The 12215-nt window shown below is 33.3% G+C and overlaps 1 protein-coding gene across 2 annotated transcripts; it reads left to right on the top strand.

Moving 5' to 3' along the window:
* The first annotated feature begins 5094 nt into the window (after positions 1 to 5094).
* LOC109809370 (long chain acyl-CoA synthetase 1) lies at positions 5095 to 12188 on the top strand. Of its 2 annotated transcripts, none has more exons than XM_020372655.3 (20): positions 5095 to 5234; positions 5956 to 6119; positions 6281 to 6344; positions 6424 to 6513; positions 6607 to 6663; positions 6757 to 6805; positions 7066 to 7142; positions 7268 to 7307; positions 7403 to 7497; positions 7850 to 8017; positions 8109 to 8219; positions 9100 to 9187; positions 9778 to 9844; positions 10115 to 10190; positions 10361 to 10478; positions 10770 to 11015; positions 11106 to 11245; positions 11353 to 11535; positions 11757 to 11876; positions 11982 to 12188. In XM_020372655.3, the coding sequence occupies exons 2-20, from the start codon at positions 5974 to 5976 to the stop codon at positions 12033 to 12035; spliced, it is 1989 nt and encodes a 662-aa protein (XP_020228244.1). In that variant the 5' UTR covers positions 5095 to 5234; positions 5956 to 5973; the 3' UTR covers positions 12036 to 12188. The 2 variants fall into 2 exon arrangements, with proteins under 2 accessions (XP_020228244.1, XP_020228245.1); XM_020372656.3 differs by having other exon boundaries at positions 5147 to 5234; positions 5803 to 6119.
* Positions 12189 to 12215: the final 27 nt, after the last annotated feature.

Below are 12215 nucleotides of genomic sequence, written 5' to 3'. Positions count from 1 at the left end.
TTTGGGGGGGTGGAGCTGCTGATGCTGATGCTGATGCTGATGCTGATGCTGATGCTGGAGTTGGAGCTGGACATGATGATGATCAGGCCCCGTGATAGATGCATATGGAGCTTGCCTTAGGCCATTTTTATGTTTTTGTTGTAGTTTATTTTTAGTTTGTTTAATTGTTCTTATGTTTGAACTCTGTTACTATATATCTAGTTCTTTTTGGTGATTACTGTTGGTTCAATTTTTTGTGAATATTCTGCTTTAGCACGATTTTTAATCGCGTTGATATTTGCTTTGCTTGTGGTCGATTCTGGATTGTAGTTTGCTTGATGTTTATGGTGTGTGTACCTTAGACATTTTCAAGTCACGTTAGATCTTTAGTTCATGACTAGTTGCATACGGGTTTCAATGTTGATCATAGAACTGAGCTAAGTTTGATAGTTTGTGGATGCATAGCCGGGTGAGGTTTGAGCCTAAACACTGATGAGTGAACTACACTTAAGTTGCATGATAGACTTTGCTTGAGTTTCCCTGGTGGTTTGCTTATGTTGTGTACTTATGTGATCAAGGCATTCATATTTTCCCTTATTTTGTTAACCTTCTAAGTCAAAAAGCCATTTTCACTTTTCACTTGACTCATACCTTCCTAAGCCTAAACACCACACCTTCCACTTGTCCTAAACCATGAAAAATTAACCATAACCTTTGCTTTGGTTAAGAGAGCAAATTGATGACATCAAACAAGTTTGGGGGAGTTGAAGAATGGGAAATTTTGGGAAAAAGAAAGTATGTGGTCAGCCATTACAAAATAAATTCAAAAAACAAAAAAAAAAACAAAAAACAAAAAAAACAAAAAAAAACAAAAAAAAACAAAAAAAACAAAAAAAAACAAAAACAAAAACAAAAACAAAAACATTAAGATGCAAAAGTGTAAATATGCATCTCATAAAGGCTAATGGCTTGGATCCGGTTAAGGGCATGTGTTGAACTATTGTATTGGGGTATGGAGAGGGATATCATTGTAGAAATCTCAATTGCTCTTTTAAGCCATAGCACCTTTAATCCTTGAAAAAACCATGAAATTGCTACTGCTTAACCCAGATTTGCCCTAATAAAGACCTTGTGATGAGTGCTTGCATTTGTTTTACCACTGGTTTCATTTGGAAACGAAGAGCAAAGTTGAATTATGTGGCGTGAGTAGTAGACTAGAGAGAAACACTCACCCTGATACACTAGTGTGCATAGAGAGAAACACTTTCCTAGTGAGGATGTATACACAGATAGTCATTACTCTTCTCAGCTCTTTGATCTCTTTTGAAACCTTTGTTTGCACCTTGTCATGTTCCATTGCAATAATTGTGACTGAAAGTTCATCTTAGGTTCATGCTTGCGAAAGGAAAATATAAGTGAACTATGATATAGAATTGAACACACATGCATTGCTTGTTATCTGCTAGATTTATTACCTGTTGCTTGAAGACAAGCAAGGTTCTAAGTTTGGGGGAGTTGTTAAGTCTCAATTTTACCTCTTTTTGGATGAGACTTATTAAACAAATTCCACTCATCCTCTGAACCATTGCAATATAATTGTTCTCTTTTTGGTTCATTTTGTGTGCAGATATAACTAACCCAAATTCAGCTAACAATACCTTAATACACCTCATTTTTTGTGCAGGTATTGAGCTAGTGAATTGAGGATGGAAGACCTTAGGATTGGAAATCTAAGGAGCTAAGGAGCAGAGCAGAGTGGCTGCGCCGGGCGCAATATGAACCGCGCCGGGCTTGAGAAGAGCAGAACATTCAATCTCTACAAGTTACACATGCGCCAGGCGCGAAACTACCCGCGCCAGGCGTGATCGAGACATAGAGGCTTGAAACTCTCTGGAAGACATTACGCCGGGCGTAAAATGGAATTGCGTCGGGCTTACAATGAGGCAGAAAGTGTTCAAAAGAATACGCATCGGGCGTGAAGACTTACACGCCGGGCGCGAAACCCTAATCTGATCTCCCAGGCTCGTATTTGAAGCCATTTTCGAGGGAGAAACCCTCATTCACACATTGGGCGCCTTCAGGAGCTGCGGAAGGGATTCCCAGGGCTTGGGATCGTTCGTGTGCGGATCTTTCCTTCGGTTCTTCACTTCTCCTTTCATCTCTATTTTGTATTTACCCTCATTATTGAGTGGTTCCACCCATTTTTGTGGGGTTAGATGTAACCAATGTACTCTATTGTGATCCTTACGTTTTTAATGATATATATATATGTATTGTTTCATTCTTTGTTGTGTACGTTTCTACGCTTAATGCTTGCTTTGGATTGATCACCCTTTGCATGATTTAAGGTTCCATTGAGTATTGGGAAATACCCTTGAAACTAGTTCTGGAACATATGCCTAGTGGAGATTGTATCTAGGGATAGAGCTTGACCCATTAGTAGTCTTAAACCCTAGTCCGTAATGCGGGTGTAGATATTGGGTACTCAAGGGATTGATATTCAATGTCCGCACCTAGATTCTTTCTCTAAGGGATTAGGTTTGAGTAAACTTATGGGTTGACTAAGCAATGTATGTAACAAGAGATTAAGGATACATTAGTGTTACGTTTGGTGAAATCTGTCCCCCACAACCTCACAATACCACAATATCATTTCTAACCTTTTCCACTCTCAAACAAATATTTTTATAGCTTTCATTCCAGTAGTCATGATCTTTAATTCACATTCACATGACAAACTACAAATTGGAATTATTCTTTAGTCACGAATAGTCAATAAATGCTTATTTTACCTTCTAATCCCTGTGGATACGATATTTTTACTACTTGAACGGCCGGTATACTTGCCGTGTTTGAGACCGTTGATAGAATTAAACGAATTTACAAATATTAACAAAAGTGTTTCAACGGAAATCTCAACAAAGACTACAACTTTTATGAAGACAACAAAGGCTAATTCGGAAAACACCAAATTGCTCAGCATTTTCCAAAGCACTCAACGCTTTGCCTCCAATGATCCCTCTTGTCACATGGCCCCCAAAGGGCTTAGTCCTTTCAAACGGCTTAGCCCTTTGGTTCTAGAGATTCCCCCTATCATGCAGCCTTCAAAGGACCCAGTCCTTTCAAACGATTCAACCCTTTGCCTATAAAAGACATCCTTGTTCTTTATCATTTTTGGACTCTACACCTGAAACTCAGAAAAATTCAACATTCAATTGAAGAAATAACACTCATGCACTAAATAGCTCAATTCAAGTACCAGAAACAACATGTAAACATGAGTTTTCCCTAAGATCATCAATTCACCTCACATGCAACAAAACCTCAAAACCCCCAATATTCAACATGCAAGACCTTGAATCCATCCCCACATGACTGCGGATTTCATAGATTTTATCAACAATAAACTTTTAATTCATTAAATAGTTCAAAGATTCAACCAAAAATCTAATGTTCTAACTTCCCTTACCTTAATTCCGAGTTCCTCGAAATTAATGTGTCTTAACTTGTGTTTCCATGACGTGAATTTGACACAACTATACTATGATTATTAAAGTCCTATTTTGGTAAACATACCAATTCAAGAAGATCCTTTAGAGGGTCTTTGCTAGTCTTCAATTCAACAACTACAAATTGAACATTACTAAGTTTTAACTAATTAATCACTAAGTGGACAATAGTGTTTGATCTGAGAATTTCAAGCCAACATGCTATTAACTCTATGTTTGATAGTCATGACGACCTCACCCCCTATTTATCATTTTACTCATAAAATAAAATAAAAATAGTATGTTCACTACTAAAAAAGTGTCATTTTCTTGCAAATTTTCCTACAAAAAAATATTTGCAGAAATTTTTGTGAATTTTCTTTCAATAATAATTTCACAATTTGTTTTTACGAATTTACATATATTTCTTACAATTCTTTTATGAAAATAATCTACAAGAAATTATTGCAAATTTTGTTACAATTTTAATGATCATAGAAATTTTTTTCCATGGTAAAAATTTACAGAAAATATTGTAAGAATTTTATTTTGTTTCTTGGAGATTTTCTTGCAAAAATAAATTCGCAAATAATGTTTACTAAATGATAGAAAAATTTTGCAAGTAATTTTTCTTGTAGATTTTCCTGCCAATTTTTTAATCCACAAGAAAAATCAAAAAAATATTTAAATTTATAAGTTTAATATTTTAAAAAAACAAAGTCTCACATCGATTGAAAATAAAATAATTAAAGAGTATATAAGTTGGAACAACACTTACCTTACAAGTTGATTTCTATGATTTGAGTGTTAGGCTTATAATCTACAATCTAAGAGTTTAAAAGATTATGTATCACATGTTAGAGGCGTGGAAACAAATGTTTCAGATGAATTCATTGTGAGCATTTGAAAGTTGAAGAATTATTGATAGAATTTGCAATAAATTCTTTGATTTTTTTCGTAAAAAATTTTGCAAGAATTTTTTTTGCAAATTTAAAAATTCACAGAAACATATTATTTACGAAAGTATTACCTGCAGATAAAATTTTGCAGAAAATTTTGTAAAAAAAATGTTGTAAAGTTTAATACAAAATTCGCATGAAAAGTCGCATATAATAAGAAAAATTCTAGTAGTGGTTGTTAATGTATTAAGTTTCCAATGTAATATTAATTTTTGATAAAAGAATATAATATTAATATTTGTTTTTCATCTATATCCTTAACAATATTTTTAAAAAGTTATTATTGTATTACGTGGTTTCTAAAAAAAAAAAAAGAAGCAAGATAAAATTCATAAAATGATTATTATCTTTCATCTTTTTATTAAAATTTTTCTATTTGTGTAAAATAATTTAATGTGTACTTTATCATGTGACGTATGATTTTTTATTAGTGAATGACGCAATAATATTTAGAGCGATATCGGATAGAAATTAAAGTAAAAAAAAAAAGGTGGGATAAAATTACAGTACCTAACTTTTAAAAATTACTAAATGAATAGGTGAAAAGAATTAAGTGAAGACGATGGGAGAGGGCACGGTCACGTGGAAACAAATGAATTTACTGTACGAAAGGGCGTGTTGATCTTCAGTCTTCATTATGATTCGTTTCCAACTTTCAACAACCTCATTTACACTCCCAACTTGCAACTCCTCTCTTGCCTATAAAATTATCAACTTGGTTCTTATGCCCACCCTCACTAATCAAACTTTTCCGTATGCCATTTTTCAATCTTTGTTTCTATACCAACAAGTCCACAACAGCAGCCAGGTACCCATTTCACAACTATGTTCGTACACCCTCTCACGCCAACCTTTGAACCTATCACACTGCCATGTTTCTTATGCCCTTACATCCTCCAATTAACATTGCTTTTTTATTTTTATCTTAAACTCGCTATTAAGAACTTTAATATAATTAGTTGTTCAAACAACTCATATTTTGACTTTCCTATCCTTCTTCTCCCTTTTAGATTTTTTTTTTTAATGTTATAGTATGATTATTATGTTCGTCAAAATCACTATAATAACCTTCTCCTTGCGCTCCCGGGGACTGGGAACCATGCTTCCAAAGCGTTTGTCTATTTACATGACATGTAAAACTACAATGTTGCCTTATTCTATGCGAGTGGGCCACGTGTTCATAGCCTCATCCAAACTGCAGCGAATAGTTAATAAAAACTTAATTGAATTCACGTAAAGATTCGTTGAACCAATGAATAAGTGATGGTTTTGGGCCACGTAATGTGACAAGTCGTACTTTATTTGTGTCACTTTTATTTTGAGCAAAATAAAATGATGAAACTAAAGAAAAAACTTTGGTTGGACTTTCATTATAGACACGATAGTTGGATGGTTTAATTACACCACACCAAAGTGAAGTAAGTTGACGGAAATTGTTGGGAGTAATTAGTGCTCGTTTTCCTCGCAACTTGCAAGTACGTTTTTTCTTGGTGGCTGATGCTTGCGTTGAGTCTTGTAACTTTATTCAGGTTTCATAACTAAGGAGAATGAAGTCCTTTTCAGTTAAGGTTGAAGAAGGAAGGGAAGGTAAAAATGGCACCCTTTCTGTTGGCCCTGTATATCGTAACCTCCTTGCCAAAAATGGTTTTCCTCCGATGGATCCTGATTTCAGTACCCCTTGGGATATTTTCAGGTAATTCATTTCAGTTCAGCAGTAGCTTCTAGCTAGCACATTATAATGATATCATCTATGTTCTTTACCCATATAATACAAAGGTGGGGTTTGTTAAAAGTTAATATAGAAAAAGTTGAAAGTTCAGTGGTTGATCAACGAATGATATTTGATGATTGCAGTGTGTCTGTCAAAAATCATCCGAATAACCGGATGCTGGGAAGGCGTCCTATTGTCGATGGAAAGGTATGTTATGAAGGTAATTTATTTTGTTATAGGACATGATATGTGTTTTAAGTAATTAGTTTTTGGTTCATGTTCATAGATTGGACCCTACGTGTGGAAGACATATAAGGAAGTTTATGATGAAGTTCTGCATATGAGTTCTGCTTTACGAGCATCTGGTGCAGAACCTGTAAGGGATTCCCTCATAATTTATATGTAAATTAGTAGTTTTCAAAGGGAATTTTCTTGATGTCTAATTTGGTTACCGGTTATCCTATCACAGGGAACTAAAATTGGAATTTATGGAGCTAATTGCCCTCAATGGATTGTGGCAATGGAGGTTTCACACTTCTATAACCCTTGTGTTCTCAAGTTTTCTCTCTTCTATAATGCTACCATATCATAATTCATTATCATGTTTATGTTTCCGTAGGCTTGTTCTGCTCAAAGCTTTGTTTGTGTGCCTCTCTATGACACCCTTGGTAAGTTTTCTCTTAAATGAAAGTTTTAATTAAATAAATACACGGTATCCCGGCTTCTATCTCTCTCATCTTTATTGTTCTGCGATTAAGAGTCAGCCAAAATAATGATCCTAATTAATGACAATCTTCGGACATTGTTCATTTTACATCTCTAATTAAACAGCTATTGTGCTCATTAGTGTGAAAATATTTAATTAGTTTTCTCTCTGGTCTAAACAAAAAAAGCAACATTAAAAAATTTTCAAGTTTTTTTAATGCAGGGCCTGGTGCCGTAAATTTTATCATAGATCATGCAGAAGTAGATTTTGTTTTCGTCCAAGATAAGAAGGTTAAAGAGGTAAGAAACAAGGATAACATTTTTAGACAATTAATGTTGTGCTCTAGAAAATTTATATATGAGATATTTTCAGAGCCACAGTTTATAGGTTCTTACTGAGTGCATACACCTTTAACCGTTTGCAGGTTTTAAATCCTGATTGTAAATCCTCAAAGCGACTGAAAGGTAAATTTACGTGTCTCAGTTCCAATATCTTTGTGCTAGAGCTAGCAGAAGGATTAAAAGAACTAAAATTAAACTGAATTTGATTATGGTTACAGCCATGGTGTGCTTCACTACATTAACAGAGGAACAGAAAAATGGGGCTGACGCAATTGGAATTAAGCCATATTCGTGGGATGACTTCTTGCACTTGGTTAGTACGTAGTGAATTGGTTATTTAGTTGCTTGCACGTCTTTTATTTTTATGATGAAATTCTGGAATTTGGTTTGTTTTAAAGGTTGGATGCTCCACTTTTCTAAAAAGTTGTCCACAGAAAAAATGGGTTACTTTTTTTTTTTTTTTTTCCTTGTGTTATCCATGTGCACCTCTTTAAATGATTTTGGTCTTTTATGAAATAAACGTAACCCAAGATTGCAGAAACATTCCTAAGAATATAACATTTTATCAGAATTTCCGGGTATTGAGTTTTTGTTATGTCATGTGATTCCTCGTACTTATATTATATGCTGTGGTTAATTGATACCAACAAGTAATTATGTTTCAGGGAAAAGAAAACCCAAAAAGTATTTTTCCACCTCGTGCTAGTGACATGTGCACAATAATGTATACTAGTGGGACAAGTGGAGACCCTAAAGGTGTTGTTTTAACTCATGAGAACGTATCGGCTTTGGTAAGAGGAATGGATCTTTTCATGGAACAATTTGAAGACAAGGTAAATTTCATGCTGGCAAATTATTTATTATAATATAAGTTTTCTCATATCAAAGGACAAAGGTGACATTAACATTAATTTGCAAATATAGATGACTGTGGATGATGTGTATTTGTCATTCCTACCCTTGGCTCATATCCTAGACCGCACTATTGAGGAGTACTTTTTCCGTAAGGGTGCATCTGTTGGCTACTATCATGGGGTAGGTTTGTTCAACAATTTCTTGTTAATTTGGAGTGGTATGTTAATGGAAGTCCCTTAAAACAAGTACAAAACTAGAGATTCCACAATTAGGGATGGGCAAAACGAACTGAACTGAACTTATAAAAACTATATTGAACTTAAAAGTAGTTCATATATGAACTGAACTAAACTAAATATTAGTTCAGATTAACTGAACTGAACTATTCTTTTGTGTCATTAAACTGAACTGAACTATACTATAAAAACTTGAATTGAACTATAATTTAAACTGCACTAAACTGTTATAATATTTTGAATTGAACAATTTTGACTCATTGATCTATCAAAATAGGACACATTTACCAACTTTACTTTATTTTTCATTTTATTTAAAATTTTCAAAGGAAAAAAATATAAAATTAAGTCAAACAAACTCAGTAAATTTTAAGCCTAAAAATAAGTAGTTCAACATAGCTCAATTGATCCGTTAAGTTCGACAAAATTGATACAATTTTTTTTAGATCACTTTTTTTCTAAAGTTTTGGTTATTAGACTATCGAGCTAATCCATTAAGACATAACATGTTAAACACATTTAATTTTTATTCTTTTATAAAAATAGTTTAATTTTTATAATTCAGTTCAGTTTTTATAGTTCAGTACAGTTCAACTTTACAATAGTTCAGTTCAGTTTAGTTTTTTTTAAACAGTTCAATTCAATTTTTTTACAAACAGTTTAATTTTTTATAGTACAGTTCACCACTAGTTCAGTTCAGTTCAGTTTAGTTTTTTTTGCCCACCCCTATCCAGAATACATACCCTTGTTTTGTTTATTATTGGATGCTTCATTCTTCATGAATATTCTATTTGTTTTTTTTTTCCCGAATTATTTGCGTGAAGGATTTGAACGCGTTGAGGGATGACTTAATGGAATTAAAGCCGACACTGTTTGCTGGTGTCCCACGGGTTTTTGAAAAGGTCTACGATGGTAAGTATACTGTATACACCTCATCAAAAAAATTATTGCTAGTTGAATGAAAAATGTTATTATTCTTACCTAACACATTTTTGTAACATGTTTTTTTAGTCGAATAAGTTTATCAAAATTATAAATTTCCGACTCTAAATCTTATTTAATAATTTTCATTCTTAATTTTATAATTTCTAGTAAATTTTAACTAATATTTTCTCAGATTTGTTTTGAAGATCTAACCACCTAATTTATTAAGAATAAGAAAGTTGTTAAATTTAGTAGATAATGTTAAATTTGTTATAAATTCTCTTTTTTTCCTCAAACTATTCTTAACATTAACGAGATATTGAATCAAGAGAAATACATTAATTAAGAATAATTTTTGTCAACATAATAATTAATAAAGAAACGTAGATTGTTTCTAATACAAAAAGATCAAACTAACACTTCAAATTAAGGTCATATATAAAAAGAACAAGGAGGAGTAATAAAAATGTACGTTAGAAATGCAATTGTGTTACTAGAGTGTTGTCAACACTCGTGACTCGTGAGTCTCCTCATGTTTGATTTATTTCAGTATAACTGATTCAAAGAATATGTTTCAGGTATCAAGAAAGCAGTGGACGAACTCAATCCATTTAGGAGAACAGTTTTCGGCATGCTCTACAACTAGTAAGTTGGAATTCTGTAACTTACATTTATCTGTAATATTTTGGAATGAGTAGAAGTATTTTTTCTTTATTAAGATCACGGATTTTGGGCTGAGGTAGTTTTGCTAATGAGTAATGGTATATGTGCAGGCACTATTTTTTTTTTTTTTTTAATCTTTTTCTATATCATTACTAAATATTACAATGGAGATACACAAAATATGATGATGTATAAATTGTTGTATAAGTATCATTTTTTTTCTTTGCTAATTCACAATTTTTTTTAATACAGCAAACTTGGTTGGATGAAAAAAGGATATAAGCATAGAGAAGCATCACGTGTAGCCGATCTATTAGCCTTCAGAAAGGTAGTATGATATATCTCTTACTCAAAACTTGTATTTTTGTTTTCTCTTAAACGTCAATTTCTCAATTTTTTTATTTTATGTATTTTTCTTGAAATTAGACTTGTCTTACATATATGGGTAAAACCTTCTCCAAATTCCAACCTCCTCGTGTCCCTACCTCTCCATTTTAGGTCAAAGCTAGGCTTGGTGGTCGTGTTCGACTTATAATATCTGGAGGGGCAGCTTTGAGCCCTGAGATTGAAGAGTTCTTGCGTGTCACTACATGTGCCTTTGTGTGCCAAGGCTATGGTAAGGACATATCCTATTATACCATAAATATTAACAACACACTTATTAGACAAAATTCATGTGAATTTCAATAAATACAAGTCTCATTTTTAATTTAGCATCTCTTATTTTTAAACTAGTGAAGTTTATACAAATTTCAACCAATAAAGGGAATTTATTGGAAAAGTGAGTTACTAGTCTATTACTACTATTTATAGATAAGACTAAATAATTAGAAAATTTAACACTGTTCTGTTAGTATTGGAACATAACACAACATAATGTTACATGCATTGACACTGGATAATCCAGGTTTGACTGAAACATGTGGATCAACTACTCTTGGCTATCCTGATGAGATGTGCATGCTTGGTACTGTTGGAGCTGTATCTGTATATAATGAAATAATGCTGGAGGAGGTTCCTGAAATGGGCTACAATCCTCTTGAAAGTCCTCCATGTGGTGAAATATGTGTGAGAGGGAAAACTGTTTTCACTGGTTACTACAAAAATCCTGAGTTAACAAAGGAAGCTATTAGAGATGGATGGTTTCACACTGGTAATTAATTGAGTTCTCATTTCCTGCCACAAAATGAATATGGTTTTAGGAATATTTATATGATCTAATGTGATTGTCTGGTATCCTCAGGGGACATAGGAGAAATTCTTCCTAATGGTGTTATTAAGATAATTGACAGGAAGAAGAATCTTGTTAAACTTTCCCAAGGAGAGTATATAGCACTTGAGCATCTAGAAAATGTCTATGGAATCACTCCCATAGTTGAAGATGTAAGTATTTTCTAATGATCAGCACTGTTAATAGGTACACTTTTTAGTACATAGACAATGGAGTTTTGGTAAGTTTGTGATTCATTTTATGTTTGTTCTATTGCAAGATATGGGTTTATGGGAATAGCTTCAAGTCAATGCTGGTTGCAGTGGTAGTTCCTAATGAAGAAATTGCCAATAAGTGGGCATATGCAAATGGTCACATATCTTCTTTCTCCAAACTCTGCTCTCTTGACCAACTCAAGAAATACGTGCTATCTGAGCTCAAGTTGACAGCTGAGAGAAATAAGGTAATATCTACGGATAATGAAATGATAATTGCTTTAGGTATGGTAAAAGAAGCATAAAATTATTTAACTTTTTTTTTTTTGGAAAGATTCATAAACTATGAATGAATCATGGATGGTAACATAACAGCGAACTAAAAGATTTTAGAGTTGCAATCATATAAGATTCTGGTATATGATTCTCTAATTAATTGTCTCTTTCCTCTTCAATTTTTGTCCTTTAGCTAAGGGGCTTTGAACATATAAAGGGAGTGATATTAGACCCGCATCCATTTGACATGGAAAGAGACTTGGTGACAGCAACACTGAAGAAGAAAAGAAACAAACTGCTCAAGTATTTTCAGGTAATCACATGCGCATATCCTCTTACTTTTGTCCTTATTCTTATTGTGGTATATTTAAAAAGTCATGTACACTAGAAGCACTCAAAATTGTTGACATTGTCACAGGTGGAAATTGATGAAGTATACCAAAGTTTGAGTGGGGATAAGCATAAAATTTGAGGTTTCTAGACGCGGATGGATATGGCTATTTAGTAGCATAAAATTTAAGTGTGCAGCAAGTAGCAAGTGCTGAACTATAATATTACCTAATTTTCAAAGGGTGTACGGGAACAACCCATTTCGCGTGGAGAAAGTATATCTGTTATCAATCCACATACGCCCGGGCAACGCTACATGCAT

This window comes from Cajanus cajan, chromosome 7, assembly GCF_000230855.2.
Source record: "Cajanus cajan strain Asha chromosome 7, NIPB_CcT2T_4, whole genome shotgun sequence".
Lineage (NCBI taxonomy): Eukaryota > Viridiplantae > Streptophyta > Magnoliopsida > Fabales > Fabaceae > Cajanus > Cajanus cajan.
This window is presented reverse-complemented; position numbering and strand designations above follow the sequence as displayed.

Coding starts and splice junctions, on each gene's coding strand:
- LOC109809370 (XM_020372655.3), top strand. CDS start 5,974: ATGAAGTCCTTTTCAGTTAAGGTTGAAGAAGGAAGGGAAGGTAAAAAT. Junction 11,016..11,105: donor AGATGGATGGTTTCACACTG/GTAATTAATTGA, acceptor TGGTATCCTCAG/GGGACATAGGAGAAATTCTT. Junction 11,877..11,981: donor AACTGCTCAAGTATTTTCAG/GTAATCACATGC, acceptor ACATTGTCACAG/GTGGAAATTGATGAAGTATA.